Here is a 24,062-nt window from a genome sequence, read left to right as displayed (position 1 = left end):
GCTTTAGGATCAGGTGGTGTGCACTGGCTCCTCCCCCTATGACCCTCCTCCAAGCCTCAGTTAGGATACTGTGCCCGGACGAGCGTACACAATAAGGAAGGATTTTGAATCCCGGGTAAGACTCATACCAGCCACACCAATCACACTGTACAACCTGTGATCTGAACCCAGTTAACAGCATGATAACAGCGGAGCCTCTGAAAAGATGGCTCACAACAATAATAACCCGATTTTTCTAACAATAACTATGTACAAGTATTGCAGACAATCCGCACTTGGGATGGGCGCCCAGCATCCACTACGGACTACGAGAAATAGATTTATCGGTAAGTAAAATCTTATTTTCTCTGACGTCCTAGTGGATGCTGGGGACTCCGTCAGGACCATGGGGATTATACCAAAGCTCCCAAACGGGCGGGAGAGTGCGGATGACTCTGCAGCACCGAATGAGAGAACTCCAGGTCCTCTTTAGCCAGGGTATCAAATTTGTAGAATTTTACAAACGTGTTCTCCCCCGACCACGTAGCTGCTCGGCAGAGTTGCAATGCCGAGACCCCTCGGGCAGCCGCCCAGGATGAGCCAACCTTCCTTGTGGAATGGGCCTTGACAGATTTAGGCTGTGGCAGGCCTGCCACAGAATGTGCAAGTTGAAATGTGCTACAAATCCAACGAGCAATCGTCTGCTTAGAAGCAAGAGCACCCAGTTTGTTGGGTGCATACAGGATAACAGCGAGTCAGTTTTCCTGACTCCAGCCGTCCTGGAAACCTATATTTTCAGGGCCCTGACAACATCTAGCAACTTGGAGTCTTCCAAGTCCCTAGTAGCCGCAGGTACCACAATAAGCTGGTTCAGGTGAAACGCTGACACCACCTTAGGAAGAAACTGGGTACGAGTCCGCAGCTCTGCCCTGTCCGAATGGACAATCAGATATGGCTTTTGTGAGACAAAACCGCCAATTCTGACACTCGCCTGGCCGAGGCCAGGGCCAACAGCATGGTCACTTTTCATGTGAGATATTTCAAATCCACAGATTTGAGCGGTTTAAAATGTGATTTGAGGAATCCCAGAACTGCGCTGAGATCCCACAGTGCCACTGGAGGCACAAAAAAGGGGGTTGTATATGCAATACTCCCTTGACAAACTTCTGGACTTCAGGAACTGAAGCCAATTCTTTCTGGAAGAAAATTGACAGGGCCGAAATTTGAACCTTAATGGACCCCAATTTGAGGCCCATAGACACTCCTGTTTGCAGGGAATGCAGGAATCGACCGAGTTGAAATTTCTTCGTGGGGCCTTCCTGGCCTCACACCACGCAACATATTTTTGCCACATGTGGTGATAATGTTGTGCGGTCACCTCCTTCCTGGCTTTGACCAGGGTAGGAATGACCTCTTCCGGAATGCCTTTTTCCCTTAGGATCCGGCGTTCAACCGCCATGCCGTCAAACGCAGCCGCGGTAAGTCTTGGAACAGACATGGTACTTGCTGAAGCAAGTCCCTTCTTAGCGGCAGAGGCCATGAGTCCTCTGTGAGCATCTCTTGAAGTTCCGGGTACCAAGTCCTTCTTGGCCAATCCGGAGCCACGAGTATAGTTCTTACTCCTCTACGTCTTATAATTCTCAGTACCTTAGGTATGAGAAGCAGAGGAGGGAACACATACACCGACTGGTACACCCACGGTGTTACCAGAACGTCCACAGCTATTGCCTGAGGGTCTCTTGACCTGGCGCAATACCTGTCCAGTTTTTTGTTCAGGCGGGACGCCATCATGTCCACCTTTGGTCTTTCCCAACGGTTCACAATCATGTGGAAGACTTCCCGATGAAGTCCCCACTCTCCCGGGTGGAGGTCGTGCTGAGGAAGTCTGCTTCCCAGTTGTCCACTCCCGGAATGAACACTGCTGACAGTGCTAACACATGATTTTCCGCCCAGCGAAGAATCCTTGCAGTTTCTGCCATTGCCCTCCTGCTTCTTGTGCCGCCCAGTCTGTTTACGTGGGCGACTGCCGTGATGTTGTCCCACTGGATCAATACCGGCTGACCTTGAAGCAGAGGTCTTGCTAAGCTTAGAGCATTGTAAATTGCTCTTAGCTCCAGTATATTTATGTGGAGAGAAGTCTCCAGACTTGATCACACTCCCTGGAAATTTTTTCCTTGTGTGACTGCTCCCCAGCCGTTCAGGCTGGCATCCGTGGTCACCAGGACCCAGTCCTGAATGCCGAATCTGTGGCCCTTTAGTAGATGAGCACTCTGCAGCCACCACAGAAGAGACACCCTTGTCCTTGGAGACAGGGTTATCCGCTGATGCATCTGAAGATGCGATCCAGACCATTTTTCCAGCAGATCCCACTGAAAAGTTCTTGCGTGAAATCTGCCGAATGGAATCGCTTCGTAAGAAGCCACCATTTTTCCCAGGACCCTTGTGCAATGATGCACTGACACTTTTCCTGGTTTTAGGAGGTTCCTGACTAGCTCGGATAACTCCCTGGCTTTCTCCTCCGGGAGAAACACCTTTTTCTGGACTGTGTCCAGAATCATCCCTAGGAACAGCAGACGTGTCGTCGGAGACAGCTGCGATTTTGGAATATTTAGAATCCACCCGTGCTGTCGTAGAACTACTTGAGATAGTGCTACTCCGACCTCCAACTGTTCTCTGGACCTTGCCCTTATCAGGAGATCGTCCAAGTAAGGGATAATTAAGACGCCTTTTCTTTGAAGAAGAATCATCATTTCGGCCATTTCCTAGGTAAAGACCCGGGGTGCCGTGGACAATCCAAACGGCAGCGTCTGAAACTGATAGTGACAGTTTTGTACCACGAACCTGAGGTACCCTTGGTGAGAAGGGCAAATTGGGACATGGAGGTAAGCATCCTTGATGTCCAGGGACACCATATAGTCCCCTTCCTGGTTCGCTATCACTGCTCTGAGTGACTCCATCTTGATTTGAACCTTTGTATGTAAGCGTTCAAATATTTCAGATTTAGAATAGGTCTCACCGAGCCGTCTGGCTTCAGTACCACAATATAGTGTGGAATAGTACCCCTTTCCTTGTTGTAGGAGGGGTACTTTGATTATCACCTGCTGGGAATACAGCTTGTGAATTGTTTCCAATACTGCCTCCCTGTCGGAGGGAGACGTTGGTAAAACAGACTTCAGGAACCTGCGAGGGGGAGACGTCTCGAACTTCCAATCTGTACCCCTGGGATACTACTTGTAGGATCCAGGGGTCCACTTGCGAGTGAGCCCACTGCGCACTGAAACTCTTGAGACGACCCCCCACCGCAGCTGTTTGTACGGCCCCAGCGTCATGCTGAGGACTTGGCAAAAGCGGTGGAGGGCTTCTGTTCCTGGGAATGGGCTGCCTGCTGCAGTCTTCTTCCCTTTCCTCTATCCCTGGGCAGATATGACTGGCCTTTTGCCTGCTTGCCCTTATGGGGACGAAAGGACTGAGGCTGAAAAGACGGTGTCTTTTTCTGCTGAGATGTGACTTGGGGTAAAAAAGGTGGATTTTCCAGGTGTTGCCGTGGCCACCAGGTCCGATGGACCGACCCCAAATAACTCCTCCCCTTTATACGGCAATACTTCCATGTGCCGTTTGGAATCTGCATCACCTGACCACTGTCGTGTCCATAAACATCTTCTGGCAGATATGGACATCGCACTTACTCTTGATGCCAGAGTGCAAATATCCCTCTGTGCATCTCGCATATATAGAAATGCATCCTTTAAATGCTCTATAGTCAATAAAATACTGTCCCTGTCAAGGGTATCAATATTTTCAGTCAGGGAATCCGACCAAGCCACCCCAGCGCTGCACATCCAGGCTGAGGCGATCGCTGGTCGCAGTATAACACCAGTATGTGTGTATATACTTTTTAGGATATTTTCCAGCCTCCTATCAGCTGGCTCCTTGAGGGCGGCCCTATCTGGAGACGGTACCGCCACTTGTTTTGATAAGCGTGTGAGCGCCTTATCCACCCTAAGGGGTGTTTCCCAACGCGCCCTAACTTCTGGCGGGAAAGGGTATACCGCCAATAATTTTCTATCGGGGGAAACCCACGCATCATCACACACTTCATTTAATTTATCTGATTCAGGAAAAACTACAGGTAGTTTTTTCACACTCCACATAATACCCTTTTTTGTGGTACTTGTAGTATCAGAAATATGTAACACCTCCTTCATTGCCCTTAACAAGTAACGTGTGGCCCTAAAGGAAAATACGTTTGTTTCTTCACCGTCGACACTGGAGTCAGTGTCCGTGTCTGTGTCTGTGTCGACCGACTGAGGTAAAAGGACGTTTTAACGCCCCTGACGGTGTTTGAGACGCCTGGACAGGTACTAATTGGTTTGCCGGCCGTCTCATGTCGTCAACCGACCTTGCAGCGTGTTGACATTATCACGTAATTCCTTAAATAAGCCATCCATTCCGGTGTCGACTCCCTAGAGAGTGACATCACCATTACAGGCAATTGCTCCGCCTCCTCACCAACATCGTCCTCATACATGTCGACACACACGTACCGACACACAGCACACACACAGGGAATGCTCTGATAGAGGACAGGACCCCACTAGCCCTTTGGGGAGACAGAGGGAGAGTTTGCCAGCACACACCAAAAACGCTATAATTATACAGGGACAACCTTTATATAAGTGTTTTTCCCTTATAGCATTTTAATATATATATAGTCATATCGCCAAATAAGTGCCCCCCCTCTCTGTTTTAACCCTGTTTCTGTAGTGCAGTGCAGGGGAGAGCCTGGGAGCCTTCCCACCAGCATTTCTGTGAGGGAAAATGGCGCTGTGTGCTGAGGAGAATAGGCCCCGCCCCCTTTTCGGCGGGCTTCTTCTCCCGTTTTTCTGAGACCTGGCAGGGGTTAAATACATCCATATAGCCCCCAGGGGCTATATGTGATGTATTTTTAGCCAGAATAAGGTACTATCATTGCTGCCCAGGGCGCCCCCCCCAGCGCCCTGCACCCTCAGTGACCGCTGCTATGACGTGTGCTGACAACAATGGCGCACAGCTGCAGTGCTGTGCGCTACCTTATGAAGACTGAAAAGTCTTCTGCCGCCGGTTTCTGGACCTCTTCACTTTTCGGCATCTGCAAGGGGGTCGGCGGCGCGGCTCCGGGACGAACCCCAGGGTGAGACCTGTGTTCCGACTCCCTCTGGAGCTAATGGTGTCCAGTAGCCTAAGAAGCCAATCCATCCTGCACGCAGGTGAGTTCACTTCTCTCCCCTAAGTCCCTCGATGCAGTGAGCCTGTTGCCAGCAGGACTCACTGAAAATAAAAAACCTAACAAAACTTTTACTCTAAGCAGCTCTTTAGGAGAGCCACCTAGATTGCACCCTTCTCGGCCGGGCACAAAAATCTAACTGAGGCTTGGAGGAGGGTCATAGGGGGAGGAGCCAGTGCACACCACCTGATCCTAAAGCTTTTACTTTTGTGCCCTGTCTCCTGCGGAGCCGCTATTCCCCATGGTCCTGACGGAGTCCCCAGCATCCACTAGGACGTCAGAGAAATCAGGTTGGTACCTACTATTGGCCGGTGGAAATATAATTAACTTAAATTCAGCACAAGGTCAAGTCTTCACTCCAAGCTCTAAGCACTGACTGGTTCTCTATGATGGGTGTGGTATAGAAGAGCTACACTGTCTAGACACACAGTCAATAGATCGACAGGCACAAAAATGTAGTCCCTTGTGAGCTTGCCACGGCTCGCTGCGCCACATGTTACTACTCCCAATCGGTGTCCTGGAGTTGGTAGTAGGCTGAGGTTGGGGCTGCTTTGGTAGTATTGAGGCATCCGGACTGGCACCGGAAATAAAGGGGGCAATGATGTGATAAAGGGGAGAGGGGGGGGGGGGGTGAAGGCCGGCGACCAGATTCCTAAATTTGGCCTTGGACCTATTGACTGTCTAACTAGACAATGTAGATCCATCATCCGGATACCCTCTGCGATTGCTCTATTTTGTTAGTAGTTGGAGCGGGGGGACTTTTAGCAAGTGGGAAAAGCGGACACAACTTTGAGAAAAATCCTTTACAGGTTTTTAGAGCTAAGTTTTTATTTTGGGGCAAAATAAAATAAAAGGGAGGTTTCTTTGTGTGGGGGTGGAAATGATTTTCAGGAACAACTTCACCAAGCTGGAGATTCTTGTGAATGAATCACTTAGCTGGCATGGACAGAGTTAAACAGCTGAACTTCCCCATATCAGTTCTGTGAAGCTTCTGCAATTGTCCCTTACACAATGTTTACGTGTGACAACGCAGCCAGGAGAAAATGGAACAAAATAACGACTGAGGGGCACATTTATTAAGCCTGGAGAAGTGATAAATTGCACGGTGATAAAGTACCAGCCAATCAGCTCCTAACTACCATGTCACAGGCTGGGTTTGAAAAATGACAGTTAAGAGCTGACTGGCTGGTGCTTTATCACCTTCCACTTTATCACTTCACCAGGCTTAATAAATCTGCCCCTGTAGCAATTACCAGATCAGATGATCTTTCAAACCGATCCTCATCTTGGACAATTAACTCACATAGAGTCATCTTTAGAAGTTGATGAAACACTAAAACTAACCACTCTAAGATATCAGCATTCCACTACAGAGAAATATCAAACTTTTTTTTCATAATTATTGAGTAACAAGATACCAGTAAGCAACTAGTGGTAGATACTATTGCCAGGCTGACTTCTCCACCACGACCGTCATTCGTCGTAGGTGCTCAGTAGTATAGAAAGTCTCCCAACTATAAAGCACAATGGAATATGTTGGTACTATATAAGTAAATGCTAATAAATAAATATCTTGAAGAGTCATATAAAAACTGAATACATCAAGCTGGATCCACAGGGCCAGAGCCGGCCCTAACCAATATGATGCCCTAGGCAAGATTTTGGCTGGTGTCCCCTAGCACCGCCGCTAGTTCTGCAGGAGATGCCTGGCATGAGTCAGCTGGCAGCTCTGCTAACGTTGGGCGCCTTTTGTTTATGAAAATGCATCATATTATTTGCATTACTAACTATGTGGCTAGGATGCACAAGCAGCTTCTGCTGATTAAAATGATATGCAGCATGCCTATATTCTGTGTGTTACTGCGGCTGTATCTGCATACGAAATGCTATATTACAGTGATTTCCATGAATACACTGCAACGTAGCATTTCGTATACAGATACAGCCGCAGTCACACACAGAATATAGGCATGCCGCATATCATTTGAATCAGCAGAAGCTGCTGGTGCCCCTAAGCATACCAAATGCCCTAGGCATTTGCCTAGTTTGCCTATGCCTAAGGTCGGCTCTGCACAGGGCCACCGAGACAATCTGAGGATGGCGGAGAGGTGTGGCCACGTTGGAGGATGCCCGCAGAAGCCACGGCCTGCCACGGGTGTGATCACACCATCTTGGGGAGACATGCTTATGCCTCCCTTTCCGAACCCTTTGATAGGCCTGGGCCCTCTATACCCGATTGCCACCCATGTCTCAGTGACCCTAAGAACAGGCCCAGTGACATGGGGGGGGACAAAGCGGATGCTTGTGACGGACCCGGTGATTCTGAGAGGACCCTCAAGAAAATCTTGAGTCCAGTTGGTGCCCTGTATGCTGCTGATCCAGACTGAGGCAGGCAGCATAATTAATCAAATTATTTATTTATTTAACAGTTTCTTATATAGCGCAGCATATTCCATTGCGCTTTACAATTGGAAACAACAGTGATAAGACAAACTGGGTAATAACAGACAGACATAGAGGTAGGAAGGCCCTGCTCGCAAGCTTACAATCTATAGGAAGGGTAGATGCTAGAATCAAGTGGGCTATAGGACCTCTGACATCAGGGGGAGGAGCCACGACACACCGTGCCCGAAGCGTGGCGAGCAGAGCGAGCCCACGAGGGTACATTTCAGGTACCCTGTTTGGCCATGGCTCCTCCCCCTAGTGATGTGGCTCCTCCCCTGGTGATGTCAGAGGTTCCTTCTTCAACTTGGTTTAGACCTAACCATATAGGAAGATCTTCGATCCTGGCAAAGCAGTACTTTGCCAGGATCAAAAATCTTAGATTGATTATGTTGGCTGCTGCTAAGCTGCCTTACGTGCACAGATTTCCTGCTGCAGCATCCTCTTCCCTCAGGGTAGACTCCAGTAGTTAGTGTATGTAAGTGTGTGTTTGTATGCACGTGTATATGTGTTCTATGTAACGTGTGTGTGATACAGATGGGTCCATGTTTATCTTGACCTTTAATAGGATTAACAGACTGGGCAGTCGGACTTAATCCCCTGCTGTACTGTTCTCTGTATTGTATTGCAGCTGAAAACAATAGATGAAGGGTTTATGTTAATAAACCATGTTGTCCCTAGGCGCAGCAAACTAGCCAAGATAACCGTGGACCCATCTGTACATATAGTATACACACACACACACACACACACACACACACATAGAAGGACCCCCCTCCCCTTCCCTATGAATCCTGCATTTGCTCCTGGGCTGAGAGACAGGGGGAGACAGAGATACAAGGTGATGGGAGGAGTGGAAATGGGGAGATACAGGGGAATGGGGAGACTGAGCAACACAGGACAATGGGGAGGCTAAGACAGATGGGAATGGGGAGGCTGAGAGACATGGGGGGTGGGGGTGGGAAAGATAGTACTGGAGAGCCATAGGTGAGGATGAGGCTGGAGCGATACAGACGAGGCATGAGGCTGAAAAGAGACGGAGGGGGGAGGTAAATAGTCTGTACCTACCTTAAAGAGATAGGTGTCCCCAAAAATATAAACGTACTGGGCCCCAAGATTTATGTTGCCGCCCTGCCTGCGGGCAGATATGGGTGAGCAGCGGTGGTTCAGATTCATTACTTAATTTGCTAAGCCACCGGCTTTCACCTGCTCATGCTAAAAACTAGCTCTATTTGTTATTTAAATACTTAACTGTATGCAACCTATTTCCTTGTGGCAATGAGAAATATTTTAGAAGAAAGACGGTCATGCCCGCGGGCCACCACCCACGTGGTAAATCCCACTCCAGTAACCCCAGGGGCCAAGCTGTGAGTAATTGTACTGAATAAGGCCGCTACAAGGGAGAGAGAGAAGAGATGACTCATATCGGTGTCATACTAGAGAGAATTTACTCTGAATACTAAAAGGGAACGTTCACCATACTGTGAAAATAATATTGGATTGTATATGGAATGGAGGATTATGCAGGCAGTTAACAGCTGCTTCTGCTTTTAGTTAAAGCATCCTACGTTTAAAGCAGTAAACAGGGATACCCAAGCAATATAAAGCCTAGCGAACCATAAAACCATCTTGTGGATACCTTTATGGTAGGATAGGAAAAGCAGAAGTCGGCTATACCAAACAATTGCAGCAATGCTTCTGCATCAGATCACAGGATTCCAACATATATATGCAGTGGGGAAAAAAACTGATAAAACAAAGATCTCCAGCTGACCACACAGGAACATGCAAACAACAGAGCGGGGCAGATTCAATTGGCCACAGGTTGTGCAGGGTGCAAGCAGAATGAAGCATTCATTTCTGCCTGTGCACTGCTCACTGGTGTCCAATTACTGGCGCCAAAAGGGGGTGACCCGGGATTGCTGGAGGAACGAGACTGGTGACGGGAGCCTGGGTCTGTGGCCCCCCTCTTGAGTATATTTACTTTGATCCGAGATGCGTGCCCCTCCTCCTCCGCAGCGCCATATTCCCAGTGACAACGTTGGGAAGATGGCGCCGTACAGTGAAAGCAAAGACGACGGCACTGTGCCAGATTCTGTGCTCTCTAGTACACATGCACTATGGGCCTAATTCAGACCTGATCGCTCGCTAGCTGTTTTTTGCAGTCCCGCGTTCGCATAGTCGCTGCCCACCGGGGAGTGTATTTTAGCTGTGCAAGTGTGTGAACGCATGTGCAGCCGAGCGGTACAAAAAGATCTTGTGCAGTTTCTGAGTTGCCCAGAACTTACTCAGCCGCTGTGATCACTTCAGCCTGTCCGGGGCCGGAATTGACGTCAGACACCCGCCCTGCTAACGCTTGGACACGCCTGCGTTTTTCCAACCACTCCCTGAAAACGGTCAGTCGCCACCCACAAAAGCCTTCTTCCTGTCAATCTTATTGCGATCGGCTGTGCGAATGGATTCTTTGTAAGACACATTGCACGGCAATGATCCGTTTTGTACCCGTGTGACGCACCTGCGCATTGCGGTGCATACGCAAGCGCAGTTCTGACCTGATCGCTGCGCTGCAAAAAACGCTAGCGAGCGATCAGGTCTGAATTAACCCCTATGTTCCCAAATATAACTGGAAAGATGGCGCCAGCCTAGAAGCAGGGCCCCACTTTCCGGATCAAGGAAGCCGAGATGCCTCCCCCGCGCCCCCTCTCCCCCCCCTTTCTGCTCTGAATGGCACCCCCTGTGGAGCGCACAGGGATGCTTTGCGGCCCCACATTTAGATTTTGGGTTTTTTTTCTATGTATTATTTTTTTTTGATACATGGCACTCCCCCTGTTTAGGCCACACCCCCATGCAGAATCTGGGCCCTGTGTCTAATTTATTAGCTCTGGGCACTTCACCCAAGAGAACAAACTGTGTGACACAATCCGAGGCTAAGTGAATCTGTGCGAAAACTCCAACAACTTCGGTAGTTGTTCTAGTGCCACGTATAGAGGATAATGCAGTCAAAACAGATGGGCGGAGCTTCTAGCTCCGTGGATACATACAGTATACATTAGCTGATTGAAGGAGTATGGCTCCTGTTCTAATATTTAAAATAGCCTACCTCTGCCATATCTTGCCTACAGAGCCCAATCAAGGGCCTACCTTTGCCTAGTAGAAAATAGCCTTTTGGACAAGCACTGCTTTTAAATAAAAAAATAAATTAAAAAAACCCGTGACAACCCCTACATCATTGCATGACATCAATATGCATCCTTTACTTGTAAAAAAAAAAAATGTATAAATAAAAAAAAATCAGTGTAGACTTCTCTCATAGCAGAACGGATCTGTTTTTGCCATACAAGTGTTGCTTTACCAACTTCAGACACTGAATTTTTCATTGCCTGTCTTTCTCACACTGAGAGAACGGCTGACGAATTGATGTACATTTGAACACACCACCTCACACCAAACTCAAAATTTTCATTTTCTTTTAACAGCTCTACAACTTCAAAGGTTTTAATCGGCGTGAACATGTCATCATGTAACACTTCAGAAATACACTGTTTTAGCCATCTCACTTGCTTCTCTGTCTTTCAGCCATGTACTTCTATCATCCAGGCAGAGTTATTTACGTTGCCCTGAGATATAACACAGCTCTGCTTCGTGTCCTGCATCAGATATAGCCGAGTATAGCTTTGTGTTGTATCCATAGGCAACAGAACACAATAGGATTACAATGCCCCCCCATCAGCCAGTGTTATAGTGAGGATGGTTATTATAAAGAGGGTAATGTATACTGGTATTCACGTGTTAAACTACAGCTTTGTGTACATACAGTAGCATGAGGTGTTTTTTAAACAGTACTAGAAAAAACAACAACACAGAACTGCAACTGAAGTTACAAAGAAACCAGTAGATTTTAAATAACTGTTAACACAATGTATTGCACAAGTCAAATTGTTACAGTAATCTGAAGGTGACAAACCCGCTGTATTGTTCAGTCACCTTTTTCTTCATATGTTTACCCCGCGGTGAGATATCAGAAAAGTTCTAAGAAAAATATGAAACCTCTTACCTCGTTTGTGAAGCCAACCTTCTTTTACAATCGCTACTTCATTCATAATTACGGCAACGGGAAACGGTTGACGGCTCTCACCGAGACGCCGATTTGAAAACGATAGCAGCAGTATGTATGAAGTATGTTATATCTAAAATAAAAAAATAAAAAAGTGTTAAGAAAATAAACTATAGATACAGTATATTACATGTGTTATATCAGTGACATATGGTCGCACTAATAGACTGTCAGAAAAAGTCACCATCTTCTCACATCTTTAAACACCTAACTGTAAGTGCTCTAAGGCCAGTGACACAAAATAGTTTCTCACTTAACAGTCAGTTCTTGTGTTATATTATTGGAAATTATTAAATAAAAGATATACAAAAAAAAAAAAAAAGTTAATCTATATATCTATCTATTTTATATATATATATATATACACATATATATATATATATATATATATATATATATATATTTGTAAAAAAGCAGACTCCGTTGGTCCATATTCTTGTGATTTTTCAATACAGTTCTTGGCACGGAAGACCCGTTGTGGCGCTGTCTTTTTACTTTGTCTTTACAGTACGGAGGGCACCTAGGCATTATTTGATGAACATTTGGGAGTGGTGGACTAGCTGACACCTTATACCTATAAAAGGAGTGTCTACGGTTGGGTCTATTGTTATAACCTTATATTTAATCTACCTACACAAACCTGTGGCGCCGTACTACCACTATTTCACTCAATATATATATATATATATATATATTTATATTATATACACACACACACACACACACACACACACACACATACATATGTACACACACACACACACACACACACATATATACAGGTCGAGTATCCCTTATCCAAAATCTTACATTTTTGGATCCCCTACTGAGATTAGCAAGGTCCCGTGACCTCGCCGATTCACGTGGTGTGGTGCAGGGGATAAAGTTGGTAAGTTTGTAACACATTGTTATTCCGGATGACGATGGATTTAACCGTCGAAACGTTGAATATATACCTGTCTTCTGACCATTTTTTTCGAGTGCCGCCGTATCTACATGCTATATATATATATATATATATATATATATATATATATAAAATATTCATGGTATTATCTCAGTATAGGACTGACAAATTTGGGATTTTTAATCTTGGCTAAGGGAAACGAATACATGCATTGTATATATTATATATATATATATTTATTAAAATCCACATATACAGACCAGGCGGCACTGGTCTGTATATATGGATCTTAAGCTTGTATTCTAAATGTAGGATGGCACCCCGGCAGTTGCATTAAAAACCCAGAGTGCCATTCCACATCTAGATAGATAGATAGAGTCAGGTCCCACTCCTGTCCATGAAATAGCTTTTGAGTCGATTGTCCCATTACTTTTGGTCCCTTAAAAAGTAGGAGGCACATATAGAAACCGTTGTAATTCCTACATCGTTCACCTGATTTGGATGTAAATACCCACAAATTAAAGCGGAAAGTCTGCAGTTAAAGCACATCTTGTTTGTTTAATTTCAAATCCATTGTGGTGGTGTATAGAGCCCCCAAAAAAGAATATAATAATAATAACAATAACACATTATATATATATATATATATATATATATATATATATACACACACATACATACATATACACACACACACACACACATATACACACACACATATATATACATATACATACACATACACCCTTACCCAAAATCCCACATTGCACCTTTTAAGTGTACCACAAATATGTTTTCTGGGTGTGGTATGCAAGGTCGACAATAACTAGGTCGACAGGTCAAAAGGTCGACATGAGTTTTTTAATGTAGTTTTCTCCGTACAGTGACTCACATGCTTCGGGCAAGGTGCCTCGCTACGCTCGGCTCAGGTTACTATTTCCAATCGTAGTCCGTGTGGATTGTTAAGTATGAAAAAAGTAAAAAAAAGAAAAAAAGAAAAACTCATGTCGACCTATTGACCTGTCGACCTAGAGACCCTGTAGACCTAGGTACTGTCGACCAATAGTGGTCGACCTAGTTACTGTAGACCTAGAGACCGGATCCCATGTTTTCTATCTGCCTTCTGCTCAGAGTTGTCCCACGTTCTGCACTACATATACGTTGGTACTGGATGAGGCAATCCCCTTGAGAGACTATGTAGGCAGCTGGGGGTTTTGTACACTAAACACTATATAAAACAAGTATCTACAACGTACCCAGTACCCCTTAATGTGAGAGTATTACCATTATAATAAATTGAAATGTATGCATTTCACAGCAAAATCTTTTAGTATCACTTGGCCAGAAGCCTCACCTTGTTACAGTGTGCTGTTGGAGGACCCTGCTCCTTTTACTAGAGCTGGCCATAGACTACACAATAGTACAGCCGACACACAACAGGCGCAGAGAGGGAAAATAATTGGAGCTTCTCCATACACTGTAAGCTGTATGAAGGTGATCTCCATTCACAGCCTGAGGTTGGCTGAACGACAGTCAGATGGATCGGACATGTTTGGGGGCCCATAGATCAATAAACACTTTTCCAGTACGATCTGGGCATGCTAATAGCACCCAAAAATCGTATTGCAGTATTTAATTATACCATACGGATGTATCAAAGAACACATGCACGGATAGGGGCTCCAAAAATAAGATTTTACTTACCGATAAATCTATTTCTCGTAGTCCGTAGTGGATGCTGGGGACTCCGTCAGGACCATGGGGAATAGCGGCTCCGCAGGAGACAGGGCACAAAAATAAAGCTTTAGGATCAGGTGGTGTGCACTGGCTCCTCCCCCTATGACCCTCCTCCAAGCCTCAGTTAGGATACTGTGCCCGGACGAGCGTACACAATAAGGAAGGATAATGAATCCCGGGTAAGACTCATACCAGCCACACCAATCACACCGTACAACTTGTGATCTGAACCCAGTTAACAGTATGACAAACGTAGGAGCCTCTGAACAGACGGCTCACAACAATAACAACCCGATTTTTTTGTAACAATAACTATGTACAAGTATTTCAGACAATCCGCACTTGGGATGGGCGCCCAGCATCCACTACGGACTACGAGAAATAGATTTATCGGTAAGTAAAATCTTATTTTCTCTGACGTCCTAAGTGGATGCTGGGGACTCCGTCAGGACCATGGGGATTATACCAAAGCTCCCAAACGGGCGGGAGAGTGCGGATGACTCTGCAGCACCGAATGAGAGAACTCCAGGTCCTCTTTAGCCAGGGTATCAAATTTGTAGAATTTTACAAACGTGTTCTCCCCCGACCACGTAGCTGCTCGGCAGAGTTGTAATGCCGAGACCCCCCGGGCAGCCGCCCAGGATGAGCCCACTTTCCTTGTGGAATGGGCCTTGACAGATTTTGCTTGTGGCAAGCCTGCCACAGAATGTGCAAGTTGAATTGTGCTACAAATCCAACGAGCAATCGTCTGCTTAGAAGCAGGAGCACCCAGCTTGTTGGGTGCATACAATATAAACAGCGAGTCAGACTTTCTGACTCCAGCCGTTCTTGAAATATATATTTTCAATGCCCGGACCACGTCCAACAACTTGGAATCCTCCAAATCGTTAGTAGCCGCAGGCACCACAATAGGCTGGTTCAGGTGAAACGCTGACACCACCTTAGGCAGAAAATGAGGACGCGTCCGCAGTTCTGCCCTGTCCGAATGGAAAATCAGATATGGGCTCTTATATGATAAAGCTGCTAATTCTGATACTCTCCTGGCTGAAGCCAGGGCCAGTAGCATGGTTACTTTCCATGTAAGATATTTCAACTCCACCGATTTGAGTGGCTCAAACCAATGGGATTTGAGAAAATCCAAAACTACATTAAGATCCCACGGTGCCACTGGGGGCACAAACGGGGGCTGTATATGTAGTACTCCTTTTACAAAAGTCTGGACTTCAGGAACTGAAGCCAATTCTTTCTGGAAGAAAATTGACAGGGCCGAAATTTGAACCTTAATGGACCCCAATTTGAGGCCCATAGACAATCCTGTTTGCAGGAAATGTAGGAATCGACCCAGTTGAAATTCCTCTGTGGGGGCCTTCCTGGCCTCACACCACGCAACATATTTTCTCCAAATGCGGTGATAATGTTGTGCAGTCACCTCCTTCCTGGCTTTTACCAGTGTAGGAATGACCTCTTCCGGAATGCCTTTTTCCCTTAGAATTCGGCGTTCAACCGCCATGCCGTCAAACGCAGCCGCGGTAAGTCTTGGAATAGACACGGTCCCTGCTGAAGCAGGTCCCGTCTTAGAGGTAGAGGCCACGGATCCTCCGTGAGCATCTCTTGAAGTTCCGGGTACCAAGTTCTTCTTGGCCAATCCGGAGCCACGAGTATCGTTCTTACTCCCCTTTGCCGTATAATTCTCAGTACTTTTGGTATGAGAGGCAGAGGAGGGAACACATACACTGACTGGAACACCCACGGTGTTACCAGAGCGTCCACAGCTATTGCCTGAGGGTCTCTTGACCTGGCGCAATACCTGTCCAGTTTTTGTTGAGGCGGGACGCCATCATATCCACCTTTGGTTTTTCCCAACGGTTCACAATCATGTGGAAGACTTCTGGATGAAGTCCCCACTCTCCCGGGTGTAGATCGTGTCTGCTGAGGAAGTCTGCTTCCCAGTTGTCCACTCCCGGAATGAATACTGCTGACAGTGCTATCACATGATCTTCCGCCCAGCGAAGAATCCTTGCAGCTTCTGCCATTGCTGTCCTGCTTCTTGTGCCGCCCTGTCTGTTTACGTGGGCGACTGCCGTGATGTTGTCCGACTGGATCAACACCGGCTGACCCTGAAGCAGGGGTTTTGCCAGACTTAGAGCATTGTAAATTGCTCTTAGCTCCAGTATATTTATGTGAAAAGACATCTCCAGGCTTGACCATACTCCCTGGAAGTTTCTTCCCTGTGTGACCGCTCCCCAGCCTCTCAGACTGGCATCCGTGGTCACCAGGACCCAGTCCTGTATGCCGAATCTGCGGCCCTCTAACAGATGAGCACTCTGCAACCACCACAGAAGAGACACCCTTGTCCGTGGTGATAAGGTTATCCGCTGGTGCATCTGCAGATGCGATCCGGACCATTTGTCCAACAGATCCCACTGAAAAGTTTGTGCGTGGAATCTGCCGAATGGAATCGCTTCGTAAGAAGCCACCATCTTTCCCAGGACTCTTGTGCATTGATGCACAGACACTTTTCCTGGTTTTAGGAGGTTCCTGACAAGTTTGGATAACTCCTTGGCTTTCTCCTCCGGAAGAAACACCTTTTTCTGAACCGTGTCCAGAATCATTCCCAGGAACAGCAGACGTGTTGTCGGTGTCAACTGAGATTTTGGAAAATTCAGAATCCACCCGTGTTGTTGCAGCACTAATTGGGTTAGTGCTACTCCGTCCTCCAGCTGTTCTCTGGACCTTGCCCTTATCAGGAGATCGTCCAAGTAAGGGATAATTAATACGCCTCTTCTTCGAAGAAGAATCATCATTTCGGCCATTACCTTGGTAAAGACCCGAGGTGCCGTGGACAATCCAAACGGCAGCGTCTGAAACTGATAATGACAGTTTTGCACCACGAACCTGAGGTACCCTTGATGTGAAGGGCAAATTGGGACATGCAGGTAAGCATCCTTTATGTCCAGGGACACCATAAAGTCCCCTTCTTCCAGATTCGCTATCACTGCTCTGAGTGACTCCATCTTGAATTTGAATTTCTGTATGTACAGGTTCAAAGATTTCAGATTTAGAATAGGTCTTACCGAGCCGTCCGGCTTCGGTACCACAAATAGCGTGGAGTAATACCCTTTTCCTTGTTGTAGGAGGGGTACCTTGACTATCACCTGCTGAGAAAACAGCTTGTGAATGGCTTCCAATACCGTCGCCCTGTCTGAGGGAGACGTTGGCAAAGCAGACTTTAGGAACCGGCGAGGGGGAGACTTCTCGAATTCCAACCTGTAACCCTGAGATACTACCTGCAGGATCCAGGGGTCCACCTGTGAGCAAGCCCACTGTGCGCTGAAATTCTTGAGTCGACCCCCCACCGCTCCTGAGTCCGCTTGTAAAGCCCCAGCGTCATGCTGAGGGCTTTGCAGAACCCTGGGAGGGCTTCTGTTCCTGGGCAGGGGCTGCTTGCTGTCCTCTCTTACCCCTTCCTCTGCCCCGGGGCAGATATGACTGTCCTTTTGCCCGCTTGTTCTTATAGGACCGAAAGGACTGTGGCTGAAAAGACGGTGTCTTTTTCTATTGGGAGGGGGTCTGAGGTAAAAAGGTGGATTTTCCGGCAGTTGCCGTGGCCACCAGATCCGATAGACCGACGCCAAATAATTCCTCCCCTTTATACGGCAATACTTCCATATGTCGTTTAGAATCCGCATCACCTGACCACTGTCGCGTCCATAAACTTCTTCTGGCAGATATGGACATCGCATTTACTCTCGATGCCAGAGTGCAAATATCCCTCTGAGCATCTCGCATATAAAGAAAAGCATCCTTTAATTGCTCTATAGTCAATAAAATACTGTCCCTATCCAGGGTATCAATATTTTCAGTCAGGGAATCCGACCAGACCACCCCAGCACTGCACATCCAGGCTGAGGCGATGGCTGGACGCAGTATAACACCAGTATGTGTGTATATACTTTTTAGGGTAGTTTCCAGCCTCCTATCAGCTGGATCCTTGAGGGCGGCCGTATCAGGAGACGGTAACGCCACTTGTTTTGATAAGCGTGTGAGCGCCTTATCCACCCTAGGGGGTGTTTCCCAGCGCGCCCTAACCTCTGGCGGGAAAGGGTATAATGCCAATAACTTTTTTGAAATTAGCACTTTTCTATCTGGGTTAACCCACGCTTCATCACATACATCATTCAATTCCTCTGATTCAGGAAAAACTACAGGTAGTTTTTTCACCCCCCACATAATACCCCTTTTTGTGGTACTTGCAGTATCAGAGATATGCAAAGCCTCCTTCATTGCCGTGATCATATAACGTGTGGCCCTACTTGAAAATACGTTTGTTTCTTCACCGTCGACACTAGATTCAGTGTCCGTGTCTGGGTCTGTGTCGACCGACTGAGGTAAAGGGCGTTTTACAGCCCCTGACGGTGTCTGAGACGCCTGGGCAGGTACCAACTGGTTTTCCGGCCGTCTCATGTCGTCAACTGATTTTTGTAATGTGCTGACATTATCACGTAATTCCATAAACAAAGCCATCCATTCCGGTGTCGACTCCCTGGGGGGTGACATCACCATTATCGGCAATTGCTCTGCCTCCACACCAACATCGTCCTCATACATGTCGACACACACGTACCGACACACAGCAGACACACAGGGAATGCTCTTATCGAAGACAGGACCCCACTAGCCCTTTGGGGAGACAGAGGGAGAGTTTGCCAGCACACACCCAAGCGCTATAATATATATGGGAACAACCTTATATAAGTGTTGTATCCTTATAGCAGCTTAAATATATAAAATATCGCCAAAAAAAGTGCCCCCCCTCTCTGTTTTACCCAGTTTCTGTAGTGCAGTGCAGGGGAGAGTCCTGGGAGCCTTCCTCACAGCGGAGCTGAGCAGGAAAATGGCGCTGTGTGCTGAGGAGAATAAGCCCCGCCCCCTATTCCAGCGGGCTTTTCTCCCGGAGTTTGAGATATCTGGCATGGGTTTAATACATCCATATAGCCTCAAGGGCTATATGTGATGTATTTTTTAGCCATAAAAGGTATTATACATTGCTGCCCAGGGCGCCCCCAGCAGCGCCCTGCACCCTCCGTGACCTATGGTGTGAAGTGTGTGACAACAATGGCGCACAGCTGCAGTGCTGTGCGCTACCTTCATGAAGACTGAAAAGCCTTCTGCCGCCGGTTTCTGGACCTTCAATCTTCAGCATCTGCAAGGGGGGTCGGCGGCGCGGCTCCGGGACGAACCCCAGGGTGAGACCTGTGTTCCGACTCCCTCTGGAGCTAATGGTGTCCAGTAGCCTAAGAAGCCAATCCATCCTGCACGCAGGTGAGTTGAACTTCTCTCCCCTAAGTCCCTCGATGCAGTGAGCCTGTTGCCAGCAGGACTCACTGAACATAAAAAACCTAAAAAACTTTTTCTAAGCAGCTCCTTAAGAGAGCCACCTAGATTGCACCCTGCTCGGACGGGCACAAAAACCTAACTGAGGCTTGGAGGAGGGTCATAGGGGGAGGAGCCAGTGCACACCACATGATCCTAAAGCTTTATTTTTGTGCCCTGTCTCCTGCGGAGCCGCTATTCCCCATGGTCCTGACGGAGTCCCCAGCATCCACTTAGGACGTCAGAGAAAGAAGCACGTCAGTGGTTCAGTCACTCCTGTATCGGGACTCCTGCTCATGCACAGCCTATGCATGAGTGGCGGCCACGGCCGGTTAGGGTTCCAGAAGAACCTTCTCCCTGGGTCAAAAAGTCAACATGAAAAAGGTAGACATCACAAAAGGTTGACACAGTCAAATGGTTGACATGGGAACGGTCAACAATATTTTTGTGTGTCATTTTGTTTAACCACATGCATGGCAAGTTAGTGTAAATGTGTACATTCGCCACACTTCACACAATTTGCCCCGCTCTGCTCCTGCGAGCTCGCCACAGGTGACTATTCCCAATCGTAATCCATGTGGATGGTAAATTATGAAATAGTTGAAAAAAAATTTGTCTTGACCATGTGTGTGTTGATCATTTGAACTTGTCGAACTAAAGCACGGTCTACATTTTGTGCATGTCGACCATATATGGTCGACCGATCATCCAGAACCCATATTAGGGATGCTTTAAAAAGGGATGGTCAACATAATGACCATTTGATTGCCAACACGATGAACACGGCATGACAACATCCTCATGTTGACATTATGGGGGAGATTCAAATGTTTGAAAAGTCGGTTGGGTGTCTTTTTTCCTGTCTATTAGATAGGAAAAAAACAGACTCCCAACTGACTTTTCAAACATTTGAATCTCTCCCTATGAATGTCGACACGTTCACCATCCACAAATATACCAATTCCTGTAAAGAGCGTACTCCTGTGTGGTTCACATTCTAATGAACCATTTGGCTACAGGTTGTTTTATCCCAGTACAGCCCAGATGAACACTGAATACAACCAGGCAGTCAGGCAATATGGGCCCTCATTCTGAGTTGATAGCTCGCTAGCTACTTTTAGCAGCCGTGCAAACACATAGTCGCCGCCCACGGGGGACTGTATTTTCACTTTGCAAGAGTGCGAACGCCTGTGCAGCCGAGCGGCACAAAAACATTTTGTGCAAAACAAGACCAGCCCCGTAGTTACTTATTCTGTGCGATGATTGCTGCGACGAAGGTCCCAGAATTGACGTCAGACACCCGCCCTGCAAACGCATGGACAAGCCTGCGTTTTTCCAAACACTCCCAGAAAATGGTCAGTTGACACCCATAAACACCCTCTTCCTGTCAATCTCCTTGCGATCGGCTGTGCGAATGGAATCGTCGCTAGAAGCACTGCAAAAACAACGATGCTCTTTGTACCCGTACGCAGCACGTTCGCATTGCGCCCCATACGCATGCATAGTTTTGCAGTTTTTTTAAATGATAGCTACGCAGCGAACATCGGCACCTAACGATCAACTCGGAATAACCCCCATAATCAGGTGTGCTGTAAAATGAGACACAAAAGCAAAAACTTCAATCTAACTTTGTAATGGAAACATTTATTTTACCAACTACTGTATCTGCCTGTTCCAGCTTCACTAACTCTAGCTAATCGGTTGGCCTATCTGAGGGCCTAAGTCAGACCTGAACGCTCCTCTGCAGATTTGCAGAGGTCTGCGATCAGATCGTCGCCTCCCATAGAGAGTGAAAACCCACCCCGTGCAAGCATGCGTACGCCGTGCGAAAACCTCGCCAGACACCGGACAGCTGCAAATTCGTTCGCAACTCACTCACCATCTCATGATTTTTCCAGTCTGTGCATAGCCCAGGACTTACTCCGACAGTGCGACAGAATCAGGCTGTTCAGGGCCGGAGCTGACGTCACACATCCTCCCAGAAAACGCTTGGGAACGCCCGCGTTTTTCCCCGACACTCCCAGAAAATGTCCAGCTACCACCCCAAAACGTCCGCTTCCCATCAATCACCTTGAGTATGCCCAGCATTTGACATTTTCGCACCATTCTGTCGCTGTTTGGAGTCACGCCTGCGCATTGCGGTGCATACGCAGTCGTTCAATAATCATCTGCTGTGCGATTTCGCACAACAGTGATCAGATCTGAATCGGGCCCCGAATACTAAAGGTCCATACACACTTAACGATAAAATGAGCGACGTCGCTCATTTTCCCCCTCCTTGAGCGACGTCGCTCATTTTATCGTCAAGTGTGTATGCCGCCAGCGACGACCGATGCGCGGCCCCGCGGGTCGGCAACGATCGTCGCTGTCGGTATGGCATGCATGAAGGATGTGGACTGTCGTCCACGACCGTCATGCAGGGCTGGCGGGGGCGTGACGTCACTGAGCGATATGAGCTGTCATATCGCTCAGTGCGTACAGGCGGCCGCCGACCGGCCGGCCCGGGAGGGGGAAACGTTAGACGATGTCGTTCACAGAGCGACATTGTCTATTGTGTACGGGCCTTAAAGAGATAAAAGGGTTGATGAATCAAGCAGTGAAAAGACTGGATAAGTGGACCAGTGGAGGAAATGCCCAAGCAACTACCTACAATTGTATAGACTAGAGTATACTTGATAAATGCTTCCTCAAAGCTGATTGGTTGGTATGGTTCACTTCTCCATTGCTTGATACATCAACTCCAAAGTGACCACACAGCATACCTACCTACTTTGCTGCCCCCTCCTCCGGGAGGAGGCAGCGTTGTAAGTGCATGGGGGCGTGGCCGGCAGCAGGATGGGCGTTCCGGGGGCATGGCCAACAGGGTAGTGGACAGTCCGGGGGCGTGGCATCAGGATCGCGTGCAGTGCCGAGAAAAGAGACGATGTATAGCGGGGGGCGGAGCTACGACGATGCGATTCAGCGCAAATCGCATCATCGGACCGCCTACTTGTTCTCTGCTGCAGGCGGCCGAGGAGAGTCGTGGAGGCGCAGCACGGAAAGCGGGAGGCTTGCCTACCTTTCCGGGGGGCCGGGAGGGCCACCCGATTTTCGGGAGCCTCCCGGCTATTCCAGGAGAGTAGGCAAGTATGCCACACAGTACTGCCCTTTAGGATTACATGCGTATTGAACATAAACAAAACGTATATTTAGTAAATGTATTGTGCATTTTTTTTGACTCACATGTAAATAGCTTCTTTGCTCATGAACATCATTGTGTATGTACTGCCTGGTAGAACATTCAATCCATGAGTAGTAACAGAATGATACAGGCTTTCTTTGCATCAATAGCCCTGGTGCACATTCGCCTCATCCTGCAGCTGGTGTCTGACATCGAGCTCCTAGGCTTAATCCGTTTTCCACAAGCTCTTAATCATGCTAATTTGTGCTCCCGAAATGCATAATATAATACAAATACAGAGGGCTTGGGGTGAGATTGTTTTTTTGCTTTTTTTAGCTAAATAAACACAAATAAACTCAAGAGCGCAACAGTCTAATAAGACTTGTACGACTGAGCTTATCCTCATCATCATCTTCCATCTTCCGGAATACATCACTGGGAATAGCTCTTTAAAATGGGGTGTCCACTGGTATATAGAACTATCTCCCATCGGGGCAGATGTACTAAATCTTGGAGAGTGTTAAAGTGGAGAGAGGTAAAGTACAGGCCAATCAGCTCCTGGCATTTTTCAAACACAGCCAGTAACATGGCAGTTAGGAGCTGATTGGCTAGTACTTTATTTATCTCTCTTCACTTTATCACTTTCCAAGGCTTGGTACATTTCCCCCTCCAATTAGTAGAACAGTGATGCAAAGTTAATCATTTAATTACAAACATGCTTATACCAAAATCTATAGGACCAAGCTAAAGGTGCATACACACTGAGAAATTTGTACCTGGCCCAGCGACGTTCACGGGGGTGGGTGGGTGGGGGGGTTAACCACTTTCCACAGTAGGAGACTATGGAAAGTGGTTCACTTGGCTGTTCAAACAGCCCGACGGACGGTGGCGGCTGGCGATGACTGGTCGAGTTTGAGCTCAAAGTAGCTCAAAACGCCAAAAGTGAGATACTTTGATTCAAAATTGCCTAGTGTGTACGTGTGCCCAGCAGAACACCACTACATCCCTAATGCAAAAAATGGGTGTGGATCATTAGATCGACAGTGAATAGGTCGACCACTATGGGTCGACAGTCACTAGGTCGACA

The 24,062-nt window shown here is 47.3% G+C and overlaps 1 protein-coding gene across 3 annotated transcripts in view; it reads right to left on the bottom strand.

Moving 5' to 3' along the window:
- The window catches only part of LOC134980552 (RAC-alpha serine/threonine-protein kinase), a 203,352-nt gene that overhangs the window by 168,860 nt on the left and 10,430 nt on the right, over positions 1 to 24,062 (bottom strand). For all 3 annotated transcript variants that reach the window (XM_063947416.1, XM_063947414.1, XM_063947415.1), the window contains exon 2: positions 11,739 to 11,871. In XM_063947416.1, the coding sequence (XP_063803486.1) occupies positions 11,739 to 11,784 (46 nt within the window). In that variant the 5' untranslated portion in view covers positions 11,785 to 11,871. The remainder of the gene's footprint in view (positions 1 to 11,738; positions 11,872 to 24,062) is intronic.

The sequence above is a fragment of the Pseudophryne corroboree genome, chromosome 12 (assembly GCF_028390025.1).
Source record: "Pseudophryne corroboree isolate aPseCor3 chromosome 12, aPseCor3.hap2, whole genome shotgun sequence".
NCBI lineage: Eukaryota > Metazoa > Chordata > Amphibia > Anura > Myobatrachidae > Pseudophryne > Pseudophryne corroboree.
The sequence above is the reverse complement of the archived record's forward strand: the minus strand, read 5'-3'. Positions and strand labels throughout refer to the sequence as shown.